At 43.4% G+C, this 19,831-nt stretch overlaps 1 protein-coding gene across 7 annotated transcripts in view; it reads right to left on the bottom strand.

Annotated features, from left to right (window-relative positions):
- The window catches only part of KIDINS220 (kinase D interacting substrate 220), a 1,251,292-nt gene that overhangs the window by 884,632 nt on the left and 346,829 nt on the right, over positions 1 to 19,831 (bottom strand). For all 7 annotated transcript variants that reach the window (XM_085610740.1, XM_085610741.1, XM_085610744.1 and 4 more), the window contains exons 11-12: positions 16,422 to 16,520; positions 15,324 to 15,501 (exon numbers count right to left, since the gene is read on the bottom strand). In XM_085610740.1, the coding sequence (XP_085466866.1) occupies positions 15,324 to 15,501; positions 16,422 to 16,520 (277 nt within the window). The remainder of the gene's footprint in view (positions 1 to 15,323; positions 15,502 to 16,421; positions 16,521 to 19,831) is intronic.

Here is a 19,831-nt window from a genome sequence, read left to right as displayed (position 1 = left end):
TTTGCTCGGCAGCTGGAAGAATGTTTACCTAAACTACTAGACAGGAATGCATCGGATGAGGAGCGGAGCAGATAATCTTGAAGGTGAAATACAGTTTTTGGCAGGCAATAGGCCGGATCAGGCACCGTTAGCCGCGCAGGGAGTAGGACAAAGTTCATGGATACAGATGCGGGCTCGGACTGGAGCTTTCAGAGGCAGAAGGCAGAAAAAGGCTTGATGACAGAATTCAGGGCCTACTCGCCTGAATCTGTAAAATGTGGAAAGTGAACCACATAAAGTCGGTGGCCTTTCATACTTAGGAATGGAATATCTGACCCATTCATGGCGGATCTGAAAGAGGACATGTTGACGGTGGACGCACATGTATTTGCGTCTTCATAACTGGAACTGGAGGGAACATACATGTACTTGTAGCATGCACATGGAGCCGTTGGGGTCTACGATAGGGGACATAACTGATCATAAAATTCATATTTCCTCATTCCCTCCTTGTCCCCTACGGACCCTCAGGAGATATCGATCTTCATCAATCCATCGATCTGTTCATATAGCATCATTTGTTCTTCTTTCTTCTTCCGGGATCTTGAACGAAAACTGGGATGCGGGATACACGATGTGGCACACAGACCACAAATCGCTGGCCCACATTGTAGACATAAGCAGCAACTGAATAGTATGAGAAAGCCAATACCTAGGAAGGATAGGATCCTCCATCCCCAGGCTGACAACACGCTCCAGAACCAACCGGACCAAGTCCAGGTGCCTGGACTCTGGTGTATCTGGCTTATAATCTTATGAAGGCGAGTTATGGCTTTATATACTGACGGCGAGTTTTCTGGTATGAAAACACAGCAACTTGATCCGATGACCCTACAAGCTCCGCCCCTATCGGCCAGGATGACGTCAAGGACAAGACGATTTTGAAGCACAACAATCCGCATCGCAGACTGCTCTTCTGTTAAGTTGCCTAGGGCGGAAGTAGTTTCATTCACTACTGCTTCAAGGGTTCTAGGTAATGTACGTATCAGCTTACTATTAGTGACCGTACCTATATAGGGAAAGAAACCTTTATTGAAATCTGTGTATTGCTCCCATGCCGTTTCAGTGTAATCGACAATCGGGAGATCTCTCTGCTGTCTATTGTGTACTAAATGGGTATTTCTGTGATAATCAGGAGGGGCTAGGAAAACAGGTGGCAGAAGGAATTCTATGTAACAGGTACCATCCCAATCTAGAGGTAAACGTATATATGCAGTCTGGCCACATATGAAGTAGGAATGACGAGAGGCTCTGAATGTAGACTTGCCTTGATCACTGAATTTTATCACAGTGGTACATTTACTATGGCCCATGTGTATGGAACCATTCTTACTTACACATAATTCACCTTTAACTGGAAATACTGACATAGCGGGCAAGATTGGTGTAGCTTCGGATTCAACATTCAGAATCATGAGGTTAAGTGTAAAATTACCTAATCCATATACTTCATTTTCTAGATCAGTTCCTGTTCTTTTGGGAAGTCCCTTCTTGTTAGGGTAGCAGACTTTAAGCAAAACTAGGTTCAGGTTTCCCCATACCCAGTTGTCTTGATAAACTGCTGAATTTGAATCTAGGGAATTAATCAAACTAAACCATGCTCCACAGGAGCCATTGTGTGTGAACGGATACGGAAAGAGAGGCAAAACTCCCTTATAGTTCTGATAGGGAGGGAGTCGGCCACATATCCAACAATTGGTAGCATTGCTGGTCTGATGGGAATGATGTAACATACTAATAAAAGTGTTGTTGCGCAGCGCAAATCTATAAGACAACTCATGCGGAGGTAATTCGCTAAAAGAATGTTCAGCAGTAACATTGTAAGCACGCTTCGAAATAGGGTAATACATATGTAGCAATACACTAGAAATGATGATCAGAAGACTTAGAAAAAACAAAATTAATAATGTCACTATGCAATGACTACGAAGTGATTTACAATACGCATGTTTTTTAAGCTGTATCTGTCTATTTCTCTCTCTATTTCGGTCTAGAGGATACATGTCAGAGACAAATTCAACCGATTCACCTTGGAGAGGACTTAAACAATCAAATTGTCTGACTTGCTAGACCTTAGTTTCAGTTTATAGAGTTCGTTCTTTGTCTGTTCAACCAAGGGGAGCTTTGAGTCTGTCTGTGAGGGAATGCAGGGCTGAGTGTTCACATCGGACGGTAGTCCATAAAATTTCTTGATATGACTCGAGTGCAACCACCCTTTACGTCCCTCAATCTTCACAGCTGTCCTTGTTGTCAGCAAGACGAGTTTGGGCGACTTCCACCTGGGCTCCAGCTGGGTCTTCCGGTCGAAATTCCTTACAAGAACCAGGTCACCTGGAACCACGTCATGGGGCTTTACCTCAGTGTTATCGGGAAAAGCTGCAGCTACCTGTGAACGACAAGATTGTAGTGCAGACATCAAGGAAGCCAGGTAATCTGTCAGCATATTACAGTCAACATCAGTGATTTTACGAGGTATAGGCGTCCCCCACATATTTGGTGGTCTACCGAAGATCACCTCATACGGGGATAGCCCTGTTCGAGAATGTGCTACCATTCTCATGTAAAAGAGCGCAACTGGTAAGGCTACTATCCAATCGACACCTTTTTCTCTACATATTTTGGACAATCTAATTTTCAGAGTTTGATTATGACGTTCCACGAGGCCTGCTGCCTCGGGATGTCGGACACAGTGGAATTTCCATTGGTAACCTAACAGAAGTGAAACGTGTTTCATTAGTTCGGATGAGAATGGCTGGCCGTTATCTGAGTATACAACACGTGGCAAACCGAATCGTGGGAAGAATTCTCGAACTAGCTGTTTGGCAGTAGTCGGGGCAGTGTAATCTGAAACCGGGTAGGCTTCTGTCCAACGGGAAAGAGCACAGACAACTACGAGGACATATTTGAATCCTCGACATCGTTCCATCTGGATATAATCCATCTGGAGGACTTCAAAAGCATGATCGGGAGGTTGAAATCCACCCTGCTCTACGGGAATGCTTTTACCTGGATTAAACTGACAACATATCATACAGGTACGTACTTTCTGTTTGGCTGCTGCTAGCAAGTGTTTGTTGAACCAAATGTGTTGAATTCTGTCTAGCATAGCTTTTTCTCCTAGGTGCGCTGGACTATGTATTGTGTTAATGATGACTTGAACCATGGAGTCGGGAAGAAACCATATAGATTTTTCCTTCGTCATCCATCCTTGATCCGTTTGGATCCCTCCTAATTCAGTCCATTTCTTTATTTCTTCTGGTGTAGCATGTGTCTGTATGTCAATTACATCAAGGGCGGGATCCTTAACTGTCATGCAATGTGTTGGTGTCGGAACTATTGTCTTTGTCGTGTCAGTTGTATGAGTCTGGGCCTGAGCAGTCTGTTTAGCTGTTCTGTCAGCTAGGTCGTTACCCTGAGAAATGATATCGGTAACTTTTGTATGGGCTTTGCATTTCACAATCGATATTGCAGTAGGTAGATGAATCGCGTCTAATAGAGCTTGAATGAGGGGTCCGTGTTGGATGTGGGCACCGTGAGAAGTTAAATAACCTCTCTCTCGCCACAATACGCCGAAGTCATGGACGACTCCGAATGCATAACGTGAATCTGTGTATATGTTGACTTTCTTATTTTTGGCTTGAATACAGGCTTGTGTCAGAGCGATGAGCTCTGCTGCTTGAGCTGACAAAGTGTTAATACAATTTGTTTCAATGACTTCAGTGTCTGTTGTGACTGCGTAAGCGGCCACTAACTCTCCTGTACTTGTTCTCATACACGAACCATCTACATACAACGTCAGGTCCGGATCTGATAAAGGGATATCTGTCAAGTCTTGTCTGGGTTTCGTCGTGATAGTAATGACTTCAATACAATCGTGTGCTAATGGATCTGTTCCGTTTACTGGCAAAAGTGTGGCAGGATTTAATGTATTACAGCGTCTGATTTCTATGTGTGGCTGAAACAATGTTAATTCATAACCGGTGAGTCTTGCTATAGTCAGGTGTTGTGTTTGTGTGCGGTTCAAGAGAACCTCTACTGCGTGTGGTACTTGTACGGTCAATTGATGTCCTAACACTATGGCATCGCTTTGTCTGATTGCTAAAGCTGTTGCTGCCACTGATTTCAGGCACGCAGGAAGAGCCTGAGCTACGGGATCTAATGTACTAGAGAAATAAGCACATGGTTTGTGTGATCCTGCTTGTTCCTGAGTGAGTACTGACAAGGCAGTACCTTCGCGTTCTGTAACAAAGAGTGTAAAAGGCTTACTGTAACATGGTGTTGCTAAAACAGGTGCTTGGCATAAAGCTTTCTTTAAGCTTTCAAAGGCATGTGTATGTTCTTGAGTCCAAGGGAGGACAGTCGATGTGGCTGCCTCCTGTGTTGTCAACTGAATGAGTGGTTTTGCTAGAAATGCATATTGAGGGATCCACTGCCTACAGTATGAAGTGAGACCTATAAAAGCCCGCACCTCCTTTTGTGTCTTGGGTGGTGGCATGTTAGCAATTAACTGGATGCGGTCGGGTGTAAGCTGTCTTCCCTCCTTGGACAGCAAGTGCCCAAGGTAAACAACTTGCTGGACACAGAATTGCAGCTTAGAAGGGGACACCTTGTGCCCCTTGTCGGCCAGAAATCGTAAAACCGTTAGTGACGCTTTTTCACATTCAGGTTCGCTTCGGGCGGTGATCAGCAGATCATCGACATATTGAAGCAGGGCAGTGTTAACTGGCATGTGGATACTGTCAAGTTCTCGTTTCAGTGCTTGGCTATAGATGCTGGGGCTTTCTGTAAATCCTTGAGGTGCGCGTGTGAATTTAAAACTTCGTCCATTTAAACTGAATCCGAACAAATATTGACTTTCCGGATCTATTGGGACACTAAAGAAGGCATTCTTGAGATCAATTACAGTAAAGAACGTTGCTTCTGAATCAATAGCTGTTAGTAATGAAGAGATATCTGGGACCACAGGGTATTGTGGTACAATACATTTATTTAATTCGCGCAGATCAATAACTAATCGATATACTGGTGGTGCTTTTGGATCCGTTCTTTTAAGAATCGGAATTATCGGGGAATTACATACATTGGAGTCGGTTTCCACAACCACTCCTTGTGCAATGAGCTCGTCAATGATTTGCAGTAAAGCCACAACAGCATCTGGTGGTAACTTGTATTGTCGCATTCGCGGCAGTACTACTCCTGTTTTTAGTGTGACTCGATATGGTGTAATGTTCATGCAACCAACATCAGTGGGGCCTTGTGCCCATAAATGTGTAGGTAAATTCTGCAGCCGGTGATCCATGTCTCTGGACACGTAGTGACCTTTGAAGTCACGTAAAAATAATCGTACTCCTTCCGGAGAACAACATATTATAGCTCCTAGAGCTTTCAATGTTTTTATACCTAACAAGTTTTCTGGACATGATTTAGTAAGCAATAAATCTGTAGTTCGTGTCAATGGACCAACCGTAAGTGGTAGGGGTTGCGATACTTCATTAATGATAGGCTTTCCTGAGAATCCAAAGGAAATATTCTGTGAGCCTGAGAGGGGTGCCCCTGGAACTTCACTGCGTCGTATAGTTGTTCTGCTTGCCCCTGTGTCAAGTAAAAACTTTCTGTCTTCCCCTAATAGTTCACTATGTACATAAGGTCCCTCTTGATCTACAGGAACCTCGATAAGGGGTAAGCCAACTTCCCTCTCTAGGCTATTTCATGTGTATCGCTGATAATCGGGATAGTCAGTTTGTGCATACTGGTACATCTGTTGCGTTGTTGCTTGTGTGGCAGCAATAGGCTGCTGCTGTGGCGTTGCTACGGTCTGTTGTGGAGCTGCCTGTCTGTGTCGGAGCTGGCCTAGATTGTGCATGCTGAGGGATTTGTGATTGGTTCTGATCCTGTCTAGGTGGACGTGGTCTTTCCTGGGTTCTACCCGTGGCGATATTATGTTTCAGAACTGGACAATCGTGTATATAATGACCTTGTTGTTTACAATAGTTGCATGTCCCTTTCGTCGGACCTGCGGAATCACCCTTTTTATGACCATCAGCTGGAACTGACTGAGCCACAAGCATTTTCATTTTCGTGTCTTTCATACGTCTTTGTTCATGTTCTTGTTCTTCTCTAATTCTATTGTGGTGATATTGTAACATCTGTAACATCTGTGACGGGGTGTTACCTTGCCAGGTACTCTCAAATTTCAATACTCTATTCTTAACTTGCGGTAGGGAATTTTCAACTAATTTTTTCACAAACAGATGTGGATATGACTCGCTACTTGCTTTTATGCCACTATTTATACCAAAACATTTTTCAAATCGGGAATAGAAATCACTAGTGTCTTCATCTTGCTTTTGTTTACAGGCTGAGATTGCACCCCAGTCCTCCTTTTTCATAGTTAATAAACGTGGCAGTACCTGCACTAGTAATCCTGGTAGGGCTGTAGTCTTTTCCCCAAGCCCTGATCCTGCAGCTCGGGCCTTTTCTCCGTTTTCTAATGCTGTCCAATCTATCTTTTGGTCTCCCACCTCCCATTCCTTTTCTTTGAGTTTCTCGTAAATACCGGCAGGCATTAATACTTTTAATATTTTCATAATGTCGGGGTAGGTATACTCTCCCATGAGTAACATGTCTTTTATCTCACGGTGGAAACCTGCTGGATCCCTGTCATGGCTGGGTACTACTTTCTTCATTTCTAATAATTCAATTTTAGTTATAGGCGTGTACACAAACACGCGTTTAAAGTTATTGTCTTCACCCCTGATTGGGTGTACTTCGCGTAAGGGATTCTGTCTATCTATGTGATACATTTTTCTTCCCATAGTGGGAACTGGAACATGTTCTGGGCATACGAAAACTATATACTGGTTTCGAAATTCTAGAATTTCTTTAATTAGATCAGTACCTGACCCTCTCCATTTATTCGTGAGTAATTCGGTCAATATGTCAGGTAAAGGTCCAGGATCGGAGTGTTGGCTTTTATACAATATAAGGAGGTGTTGAATCATGTATATACCAGCTAAACGCTGTTCGTGTGGGGCAAGGTTCAGAAACGTGTGTGCTAGTGCATCTTCACTGTATTTGTCGGGACTGTCAGCCCATTGTACTGCTGACCTGGCCAATTCTTGTTCATCCATGGAATCGAGCATATGGTACCCCCTTCGGTCTCGGAGTAATTTATCAGCGGCTTGGAATAGGTGTTCAGGAGACCTTGTATTTAACATAGGGGCTTGAAAATGTCTATTACATTCTGGACGTATCGGACGTATCGGATCATTAAAGCATCTGGTATTATTAAAAGGTCTTCCTTTACCTACATAAGCCATCGTTTCTAAGTGTCCTGTAGGCATTTCGTCCTCCTCTCCCTCTGATTCATGTTGATCTGACTCTAATCTTTCTGTATGTATTCGTTCTACTTCTTTGCGAATCTTACGGCACATAACTACTATACATGTCTGTTTATCATGTTTCCCTTCTGATATATTCTGGCCCCATCTGGTAAGTACTTGCATTTCCTCCTGATCTACCCCAGGCCTATCTCTGTTTCTGATCACACAGTTTATGAAGAAGCGTAACAGTTGTCTCTGTACATCCACTTTCTGGTATTCCATAGCTTCGTCAATACTTTCAGGGCCTCGCCCTGATTGGACAAAGTGATATATATTATCTAAATGTGCCACCATTCCTGGTAGCGTCGCTAAATACCTTGAAGCTCGTCGTATACGTAGTGATGACAGCAGCATGCCGTCCCGTCTACCGGGCACAGGATCATATCTACAATCCACTAGATGCTCTTTAAACATGTCGGAAGTTGCTAGTTGGGGTGTACGTTCGTATGCTAAATCTCTAAGGGATAATTTATTTCCTCGAGGTGGCGAGGCAAAAATATCTGTCGTACCTCCTGTCGCACCGTCTGAGGTGCTAGGCACGAAAGGATTTGTTGGATGTAAGATAGAAACTGTAGAGGTAGGAAAAGCGGTAGAAACAGATGGACCTGTGGGAATGTGCGTAGGAGTTTGTTGTTGCGGGGATACAGACGGATGATCTTGGCGTTGAGCACCATCGGTGGGCGGTGTGTGTGGCGGAACATTAGCATATTCAGGAGCTACATCATCTAAATAGGAAGAAAGGAAAATATCTTTTGCTGTTTTGGGATGTGCTTTTATCGGGAGTAATGGAGGTGTCAAGTTTTTCGGTATTTCCGGGGTGGCCTGAGGTAACCCTTCGGCCAGAAGAGGATACATACCATTCATAAGAGTGTTTCGTTGTCTGTCTACTTGTTCTGCTTTTACTCGGGTACCTTCCTCAATTAATAAATTTTCTCGGGTTTTATTCGAATTCTCCCTACCTTTCTCTTCCTGTCTGAGCGCTTTTTCTGTACGTCTATATGATTCTTTACGCCATAATTCAATGGCATCTTTCTGTGACTGTCTGGCTTTCTTTTTCCATAATTCTTCTTCTACTCTCATGATGCAATCTGCATCCCAGGTCCCCGCTGCGGGCCACCTCTGACTCTCTGGTAAATCCTTGGTGTAGTCCACCGATAGATCAAGAAATAATACGGCATCTAGGCCATGCTTATGATACATAAAGTACCCTGGAGTGTCCCTAGGTGGAATGGGAACAGCTTCTTCGAGTACCCCTTTTCTGGTTTTGATCTGTCTTAATTTTGAAAAGATCGGCATTTTTAGACCTTATTACTTGAACACACTTAATACAATAAACACAATAATGAACAATCATTCACACCACAATATGTAGAACGTATTAAAACATTTAACATTTAACAGTTTAACGAACGATGATAACTAATAGAAAACTAGTTACTGACATAATACTAACACTAGATAATACTGAATTATATGCAAGACATACTAGATATACTGCTAAACAGTACAGATACACTGCTGAAACAGTGCAGACCGGATTTGTGTACCCAAACCCGTCTTGACCGGCACAACCTATGTGCACGTCTAAATGCCTCCCCGGCAACGGTACTCACCGGGTAGCGCGGAACGGAAGGCCTCGGAACTGAACTGGACTGGACCGGACTGGACTCGACTCGACTGGACTCGGAACTTCGGAACCTGGTGGGCCTCTGTATACCTCGGATCTTGCTCTCTCAGCTAGGCTCTGGTCGGGATACTTCGCACTTCTCACCGCCTCGTCTGGGTGTTGATCGCAGCCTCAGTCACCCCCGCTTGGCCGGAGGGAGATACAGGAAATCCTGCAGGTACGCGTTTTTGTCCGTTCAGCTGTGGCAGGAGACCGGGCCTGCAACGCACCTCCGGCGCGTGAGATGAGAAAGTGTCCCTGTTCGGGCGCCAATTTATGTGGTAAATATTTCATTACCGGTACTATTTTTTATGCGGTAAAGTCTAGTAAGAATAACTCAGTAAAAATAAGAGGCAGAATCCGTGGTATTAGAGGTTCTGAAAGGCTTTATTCCTCTACAAAGGAATTACGGTTCGAACCATAGGCTTCAAATTCCATCACCACGAGGGTTCAGGAAGGGAAGGCAATACATTATTGACAAGTAAAGATATTTATATGAAAAGCATTACATTAAGACAGATGCAGGAGGCGTAATAGCTGATAATACAGATAATAATACACATACGTAATGAAAAAAGGCGTACATATAGGCGTAACTAGAAACGTCATTAAACATGATGTCACAAGTGGGTGGATCCATAAGAGAATCCTGCAATGTCAGCAGAAATATTTGGCAGAGATGCGCGCGCAGCCGCATGACGTGTGATTGACGTGCAACTAGAGGGTGAAGGGGACTTGACATTTAGCTCTACATGTGGAGACAGAAGTCTGAGGGGTCATGTCAACCTAATCCCAAATCATATCTAATATCTTATGTTTAAAGAACTGTATTATCCAAAAGGAAAGGTCTCTAGGACGGAATCTATTCTATACTGACTGTTAGTGCGTGTACAAGCGTCTAAGTGTCTACATGAGATGCGAGGGGGCAGGAATCTTCCATGGTAACAGGGGCTATGATTTACTTGCATGAGGACTGTGAGGCCTGGCCCTTTGCTCGGCAGCTGGAAGAATGTTTACCTAAACTACTAGACAGGAATGCATCGGATGAGGAGCGGAGCAGATAATCTTGAAGGTGAAATACAGTTTTTGGCAGGCAATAGGCCGGATCAGGCACCGTTAGCCGCGCAGGGAGTAGGACAAAGTTCATGGATACAGATGCGGGCTCGGACTGGAGCTTTCAGAGGCAGAAGGCAGAAAAAGGCTTGATGACAGAATTCAGGGCCTACTCGCCTGAATCTGTAAAATGTGGAAAGTGAACCACATAAAGTCGGTGGCCTTTCATACTTAGGAATGGAATATCTGACCCATTCATGGCGGATCTGAAAGAGGACATGTTGACGGTGGACGCACATGTATTTGCGTCTTCATAACTGGAACTGGAGGGAACATACATGTACTTGTAGCATGCACATGGAGCCGTTGGGGTCTACGATAGGGGACATAACTGATCATAAAATTCATATTTCCTCAAATGTGCAAGTAGATGTGCAAAGGAAATAAAAATACCACATGGAAACATATTTACTCCAAGTGACCTTGGACTCACAATAAAGCGCCTCTGAAGTGAAATTCGGCTGACATAAGGGTTCACCGTTTAAAAAGTGTATAAAAAAGTGTGAAAATAGAGGCAACACTTTTACTAGGGTGCTGCAGTGAATAAAAGATTTCCGGTAAACGTTCAGCGGGTGCGTGGAGACACATGGATGTAACACTCGGACACACAAGGGTAACACACAGACACCCACCCCGCCCCCAAAAATGTACATAACCAGCGTGAAAAGAAACGTGACACTTTTAGTAGGGTTTTGCAGTGAACAATTGATTCCAGGTAAATCCCCTGAGTGGGTGTGGAGAAACAAGGATGTAAAACAAGGACACAAAACATTTTTACTTACTCGTATAAGTGAAATCCGACATCGAACGTGAACCCGTGGCAACCAGCAGCTGCGAGCAATGCCTTCTTTCGGTTCCGAAAGGCAGGAGGAGGGGAATTCGGGGGCATTGTTGAAAAAGCGGCTGCTATAATCAAAACGTGCCCTGACTACAAAAAGAAATATTCTACATCACATGTTTAGGATGTGTATATTATTTGCTTTAGTGCACCAAAAGCTTTTACGCTTCCGCGAGGTGAGCCTACTACTCTCCTCCCTGCCTCTGCCCGGCTGGCCCTCAGAGAAGGATGGTAGGAGGCAACCCAACGCCCGCCGCCCTGGAGCCGCAGTCCTCTGTGCGTGTGGGCCTTAAAATGCCCGCTATTCACAACTCGGTGTCGCCGCAGAAGCTTAAGGTGATGAAGGACGTGGAGAAGCGTACCCATAGTGTACTTCCCACTTCTAAACACGCATGTCTCCAACTGTCCTGTGTCTCAACACCTAACAATGAAATAAGCCATAGAAATAAATAAATAAACGGATCGTGGTGTTCCTAAAGCGGGAGCCGCGCTCCAAATTAAAGTAAAAATAAATAAATCAATGGAGCGCGGTGTCCCAAAAGCGGGAGCCGCGCTCCGAATTACAGTAAAAATAAATAAACGGAGCGCGGTGTCCCTAAAGCGGGAGCAGCACTCAGCATGACCATACAACTAATAACAAGCTGTCGCCATTGTGCGAATGAGAAAAAAAGTTCCCACCGACTATATCAAGGAGACTGTCACGCCGCAAGTAAACGATCCAGTCCGGATGGGCCATCCGAGAAGGAGACAGGGTGGTAACAAGGAAGACGCTTTTTCAATCACAAGCCAGCGTTTAGCATAAACGATGACGCCAGCCAATAAGAATGATGGGTGGGGCTTAAACTCCACTTTAGAAATATCACGATTACAAGAAGCCTCGCAGAGCGAGCAGCGCATGCACGCTGCCAACGCAGGTCTGCGAGACCTAAACAATCGAAACGTGTCACAAGTAGGTTTTGATGGGACAAAATACAATAGATGGAAAGAAAACAGGAGACAATGGAAAACCACGTAACAGGAAATAGATACCAAAATAGTAGAAAATATACTGTGATTTTAACATTGGTTGACTGCATGATGGGTGCCCTCCCTCTTAGGAGAGAAGGCGGCCCCACCCTAAAAGGGAAACATCAGAAACATCAATAAGTCATTTTGCTGCTGATTTAAATCCACATTCTACAAACTTCGACCAAAAGTTTTATTAAAATAAGTTAAAAAAAAATGATCATTAAAAAAACAAGTCCTGTGGATGTTTCCTTTGGGTGGAGGAGGGATGGAGGGAAGGGAAGTAGGACTTCAAAGACAAACAAGCATTTGCAGTGCAATAGGTCTCGCAGTTACGCAAGTTTGAGCTACTGGCATTGTAAATGGCTATGCCTTTTGTTTTGGTATTAGTTTTTAAAACAAAAGACATTGTCATTTACAATGGCAAAAGCTTAAACTTGCGTAAATGCGAGACCTATTACATTGCAAATGCTTGTTAAACCAGTGATGAGCTGCATTTTGGAAGTTGCAGTTTCACTTTTGACATTTCTGATATATACTCATAAATCGTAGCATGCAAACTGCTGTTGCGAAGAAGGAAGCCATCATTCAATGTGCCACACACGACGTGAGACCTCTTGTTGGCGATGAAAAAACAGGAACTCTGCAGTTGTAACGGGCCCCACATACAGGAAATCCTTGGTTGTAACGGGCCCGCGTCTGTAGGAGTTCCTACCACTTCTATGACAGTCACTCACTTATAATGAGAAACATTGAAATACGAGTCTCAAAAGCCAGGGTCACCGGCTACTTAAAAGGACTGCCAGAGGGTGCTCCAGGTAACATGGCCCCAAGTAATAATATTGGAAGAAGGCGCCAGGAATGTGGTATAAAGAGCAGTGTCGTTAGTGGATCCTGCGTTCGTTGCAAGCAGAGAACGGACCCATTTTTATCTGAAGTGCAAAGAAAGTAGTCATTCTTTTATGGTAGTGTTTGGTGAAATGTCTTGCATCTGTCAGATCACTGGATCACCATAGAAGCTCCTGAAGATAGTACAAGAGCTGGGCGAGTAAATGTGCTTTTTGCAGATACATTTGCACGCCTTGGAGGCCAAAGGCTACACTTACATCAAACTGCAAAGACTGGGCATGCGCTTTCTGCAGAAGCCCGGCCCTGCGGCCAACCCCAAGCACAATCAGAGGCCGTGTGCGGCATAGGGTTGGCTGCCTTGGGGTGGCTGCATGCGGGGAGTTCAATGCATGGCATGGCTGCAAGCAATCTCACGCTGTGTTCAACAAAAGGCCATGCGCAGTGTGTGGTTGGATGCCTGCGATCAACCTCGAATCGTGAGGTTGGTTCCCTGCAGCCAACACGCCCTCCCCCCACATACAGCCGAAGGTCATGAGTGGCAGGGGTCAGCTTTACATATGGTAACAAAATATTACTTTACATACAGAAAAACCCTAGAAATCACCTGGAAAAAAAACAATGTTAAAGTAAGGTTATAGTTAGGTGAAATGTTCAGTAACAACGTCACATTTTAAACAAAAAATATCAGAAATTCACAAGTTATAGTTATCTCAAGTAACTATAACTCGTGCCCTCGCCATGCACAGCTAATTACCCCACATATTACATTACTCATGATATCTTCTATGACATCATTGATATCACTGCAACGCTGGCCATGAAATATTGATGAGAAAATTGTGCATGGCAGAGGTGTGAGTTATAGTAACTATAGGACTTGAGATAACTATAACTGGTGAATTTGTGTTTTTTTAGTTCAAAAAATTACGTCCTTACTGAACATTTCAACTGACTAACTCTACCTTACCCTTTGTTGTTTTTCAGTAAAACAAAAAAATTATACATATATACATACATATATACATACATATACACATAGATACATACGCACACACACACACAATAAACGCTACTGGGCACTATGTAATTAACCTTCCCACACTCAACAATGGTAAAAAAACGGGAAAAAATGGCATATTACTATATATATCCACTTCATACATACATATCACTTTTTGAATGAACTCTTATGGCTAAATACACCATCTGAAAACATCCTGCTCATTTTGAAGTTCTATACGAGCAAGTTACTATTTAATTGAACAAGATGGATCTTTCAAATATGAGAGGCAAAAACTGGATAATTTCTCAACACTCTCCATGCTTCACAAATTATAAAATATAAAAAATATTTGGCAGTGTGAAAACTGGGCAACTTCTCTTGACTGGCCCATATATAACCAGCTCAGCTAAGAAAAAAGACTCCCACCATGACTGGTGGAATTTACCAGTTGCACTAGTACAACAAAAAGTTGAAATCCAATAAATTAGCGAACAAAGACAGTACGTGTAAAAGGATCTTGTGAAACTGAGGTAAATGGCAAAGAATGCCAAAGCCAGTAATATGGAAAAGAGCAGTAGCGTTCTTCTCCAATCGCTTAAGCAACCCAAAAAAACACGTTCAGCATTGTTTGCTGCCAGGTTTGCATGCCTTCCTCCAGAAAGGATTTCAGCGGCACACAGGACAACGCAATGCCGAAGATCGCACGTGGGAAACAAAGAGCTCAGCTGACTGGCGCACACACCCAGACATCCTCTGCAGTACGGGTCCCCGATGCATTCTGCAAACAGAAAAGACGGACTCTGCTCTAGATACGTGCACGTTAAAGCCAGCCAACCTCTGCAGTCTTCATTCCAAATGCATCCTGCAATGAGGAACAAGCCGGATTTATTACTTGCTGGGAAGACCCGAAGACCCGGCGGAGGCGAGCTGCATGTCTCGCTGAGTCAGTGCGCGCGCGCTCACGTAGATGAGTTTTGAAAGTGCTGCTGAAGACTGGCGGTTCGCGCGTGCACGGTCGCGTGAATGCAAGCTTGTCGCCAGCCAGCAGCACTTTGAAAACTCACCTACTATAGTCTCTCCGAGCAGCGCATGCGCGCTGACTCAGCGAGACCTAAAAATTCTAAGCATCCTGTGTAGTACTTTTGTGTTTATAATCAGATTTTTAAGTGTATTCACTTGAATGTGAACCATCCAATGTATGGAGCTATGCAATAAGATTTAAAAAAAAAAAAAAAAGATGATCAGCGTTCAAAGTAAACAAACTCTATAATATGAGGTTGCTGCAAAACTATTCAAAGTCCACTGCTAATGCAATATCCCAAAGTGAAACAGCAGTGCATATTGTCACAGTTAACGTCCCCTCACTCCGTTTCACATTTATTTTTTGTGAAGGGACATGGTGTGTAATAATGGCAAATGTGTACTTACTGGCACCAAATATTTGAGTTAAAATACTTTTTTGATTAGAACAATCAATGTTGTATGGTGTCTCTCCAGTCTTGTTAGGCCTATACAGTAGTCTGCCATCTTTTGGATTCCTCAGCAGCAGTTCAGCAAGCTTTCGGCTTCTTCCGCGGATTGCAATATGAAGAGGAGTATCTCCTTTCTGTAACAAAAAAAAGAAAACGATTTCCTTGAACCATCGCGATGCCTGCATTTAAACTTAGAATAAAACTTTAAAATGTTGTATTATGAGTACTTTGTGTCTAGAGGGCAATTTGGCGAATTGATAAATTAATTAAGAAAATGTTAACTTTTTGCTATCTTGATGACCTGTGATTTTTTTTCTTTGTTTGAACTACTTCTAATCTCTTTATTGGAGATGGAACAAAGAAGATGAAGAACCCTCTAGGTTGCAGACTTATAAACAAGAAAAGGCTGGAACACATCAAGTTCAAGAGAGAACCCGCATTTCTCCCTGTCCGAGAAGGATTCTGGGGTTTGATGTCCAGGAACAACAGTAAACAGGCCTTAGCATATGTTACATCTCAAGACGGCAAATCAACAGGGATACCAGCATACTGTAAACCTCACTTCACCACCAAAAACCATTGCAAATTCTGATCAGGCGCTACATTTGAAGCAAAGTTCCAACCCTAGGCCTTCACAAAGAATTACAGGACTACGCCTGGGAAGTTTTAAGACATGACATATCCTATAAGTACTAATATGCATATATATTTTAACATTCAAAAATACATCGAGTATATATTTCAAAATGTGTAAATATAATGTATGAGTGTATTACAGAAACAGCCATTACAACGCAATCATAACCACGTGTGACCGTTACCAGAAAGCCATCATCATGCAAGCCTTTAACACAAATATGCCTTTACCACGCATGGCTTTACAACTAATTTCGTTCTAAAGGCATGATTGATAAAGACATATGCGTGGTAAAGGTTTTAAAAGTATTATTTATTTTAACGTTGCAAAGGAATGAATGGTAAAGGCATATGCATGGTAAAGGTTTTACAGATAAGTACAGGCAAGTATTAAGTGTTGTGTGATTTCCAAACTTACCTTGTCTACAGCAGAAACCTTAGCACCTTTATCCAGAAGAAGTTCAACAATTTCAATATTCCTCATCTTGGTTGCCTTTATCAAAGGTGTTTCACCATCCTGAATAGAAGAAATATTACACAAAATTAGGCAGCAACTTGCGAAGGGCAGACATTTCTACACAAAGAACACAAATTGCAAATTGCCATGTGATACATCTGCGGTAGAGGGACTCAACTGGATTCCTCATTAACTATTATAGCTGCTAATATCACGCCAGAAAACACAGAAGAGGGGCACCCATGTAATGTAGTAAGAAGAGACGATCAACAGGCCAAACAACATTTTAATATGAACCATTCTGTTTGGTATATTTCTACAGTAATAGGCCACGGAGTGCAGTCTATAGTGAGGCTGGCGAAACACCTAGCTCCCATCTCTTAATAATATGAGGGAGTTAAGAAGTAGATCTTCTGCAGTAATCACTCAATTTTAGAATCAGACATCACCTGATAAAAATGTCAGCACACCACAGAGACCGAAAAAGGCATCGGTCGGATATTCTTATTTCAAATTTAAAAAAAGTGAAGGCACTGTGGTCAGTGTCTTTGCAAATCTTCCAATATGTCCATGAACTTCAAAGGTTCCACAGCCCAGTAAACTCTTGTTCTGACTATGTGTTACAGTTTAGCTTCTAGTTGCTCTGATTTTCTTCTCCTCACCTCATAGAAGGTGCAATTATTCTATACACAACTATTTTGTCTCAGGGCTACCTCTCAGAGTAAACAAGCATTTACAATGCAATAGGTCTCGCATTTTGCAAACTTTGACCTATTGGCATTGCAAATAACAATGCTTTTTATCATGTGCACTTTGTACTTGTATGCCTGCAGGTTTTCAGAAGACATAAATTAAAGCCACAGTCATTTACAATGCCAATAGCTCAAAATCATGCAAATGCGAGACCTATTGCATTGCAAATGCTTGTTATATTTTGCCTGGATGTTGAGATCTAAATACTTGTCCCTTGCACAGCGAGAATTTTGCTTGATAGTGCTGGCACGACTGTAGTTGTGGCTATGGAAATGCACGTTGTATTTTATTACATTTTAATGCAATAACAGTTTGTATGGTAACCTATGGCATTTGAGGTTTTTACGAATTTATTGTATTATAGTATTGTACGAGGTTTTCAATTTTATTATGCTGTGCCTAAACATTTTTAAATGATATACATATGTATTATTTGCTCTGTTTTACGGGAAACTTACCTAAAATAAACAGCTATTTAGTGATAGAGCTGCATTTAAATCAAGGGAGGAATCCGGTGGAAATGAATAAATAAAAAAAAATATATAGACCCTTTCCCGACCAGTCCATAAAAACATTCCTACAAAGCAAGAACTAATCTGAAGATTCTGGAAAGTAACCCCCGGAACCGGAAGTGGGCACTAGTTGTGTTGCGTTTCAAAATGTGTTAGCATCAAACTCTTTGCTCTTCTTTATTGGAATATCTGAGTTTTGCACAGGGGCAAACTCTACTACTGCAAACTTGTGGAACACAAACAAATAAGTATTAGCTTCCGTACTAAAGGACTCTTTCCTGTAAAAAGATGTAAATCTGAATCCATGGACATCCTCCTTTCCTGCGGCACGGGGCATAAACTGATTTCTCTCCTGTACAAGGCCATGAAACAGGATTCAACCCCCCCTGGTGCCACCATCCCGGGCTGCCTGGGAGGCGGATCTCGACATTCTGCTGGAACACAGACAATGGGCACGGATCGGCTCCCTCACTGTACGGTTTCATGCAACGCAAGGTTTAAACTGACGCACTTCAATTTTTTACACCGCACCTACCTAACCCCGGTATCCCTGAAGCGTATCTCTGGGGATAGGGGAGATGGATGCCTTAGATGTGGCGCTGAGAAAGCGGGCTTCCTACACTTAGCATGGGACTGCCCTTTGATCAAACCATTCTGGGTGGGGGTGGTGGAGCGAATAGGTGCAGCTACAGGCCTTCGGATGGTGCTCGAACCGCTGCATTGTCTGCTTGCTTTAGTCCGGAAACCCAAGAAAAAGAAACTCTCGTATAAATTCCTACAATTAATGTTGGTACTAGCCAGGCGCAGGGTGGCGATAACTTGGATGGGGCAGAGGGCCCCGGAAGTACCCACTTGGCTTAGAGATGTCCGAGAGTGGTCCCTGGCCGAGGAAACCCACATGCAACTCACTCGGAGGGATGAGAAGCCGCAGGACGACTTAATGGCCTAGCGCGTTATGTGTGCGTCTGGGCTGGCAGAAGAGGAGCCCTCCCCACAGGGCACAACTGACAGTGAGGGCAGTGGGTTGGACACGCCCGTTGGGTCTGGGTCAGACGGGGAACGAGAGGGTCGACCCTAGTGATGTTCACCGCCTGCATCAGTGCCATGCCCGGTTCCTTCCTCTTGGTGCTATAATTGTATGTTATAGTTTCCTTTCCCCATGAGTCCTTCCCTCCCTGATACCGTCTGTAGTCCTAAGTGCCGCTAAAAAGGTCATCGATCTGCTTGCATACACTGATTTGATGCCAGTTGTGTGTTATTGTTTATGATATATAAACTGAAAATAAAGTTTAAAAAAAAAAAATCTGAATCTATTTTAAATAGCCGATTGCAATGTTGAAACATTAAAATGCGGATCCCACTAATAATGTAACCTAAGAAGATTCATGGCGGTTTAATATGTCTAAAATACATTCTTACTGCAGTCACTCGCTGCTTTCGTGCAAAATTCGGAAACAAGTAATAATCGTACTGTAAATCAAAGCTTCTCTGATCTGGTGTGAGACGCTGACGCTATCGCGCTCACGCTGGGGAGGCATAGCAGGGCTGCGAGAGATACTTTCAGGCATCTGGCATTTTAAACTTTTCCTTGTTTTTAAATATATTTTATTTGTACTCTCTCCTTGCGGTTACCAGTGCTGTTTCCGACCAGTAGCGGGGCCTGTCCGTGCGATCGGGCCCGTCTTCCGGCGGTCAGCACTCTAGTCTTTTCGCCACTAATATAAACAGCGCGCAGGCGCACTAAAGGAAAGCCCGTCTGCGCCCGGAATGTGTCCGTGGCCAGGACCCCTGCTCCGGTGGTATCAGTCCATTATACTCTTCAGGCGCTCTACAAGCTCCGGCCACCACCCTGTGGGGCCGGTGTCATGCTCAATCGTCTGGATGATCTTGGTTTGCCTTGTTGCATTCATTGTAATTTTGCACCGCTTACCAAGCTTAACACCACTATGCAGAGTCACGCTGACGAAGCATGCCATACCGTGTTTGGCGGTAAGGATGTTCTTCCTTCTCCAGCTGCCCTACGCACAGGCACATTACCTGTTTCGAGTGGGACAGCGGAGCAGACCTCACTGAAGACGTTTAAGGGCACTCTTTTAAATGTGCGTT

Source organism: Triturus cristatus, chromosome 6 (genome assembly GCF_964204655.1).
Source record: "Triturus cristatus chromosome 6, aTriCri1.1, whole genome shotgun sequence".
Taxonomy (NCBI): domain Eukaryota; kingdom Metazoa; phylum Chordata; class Amphibia; order Caudata; family Salamandridae; genus Triturus; species Triturus cristatus.
This window is presented reverse-complemented; position numbering and strand designations above follow the sequence as displayed.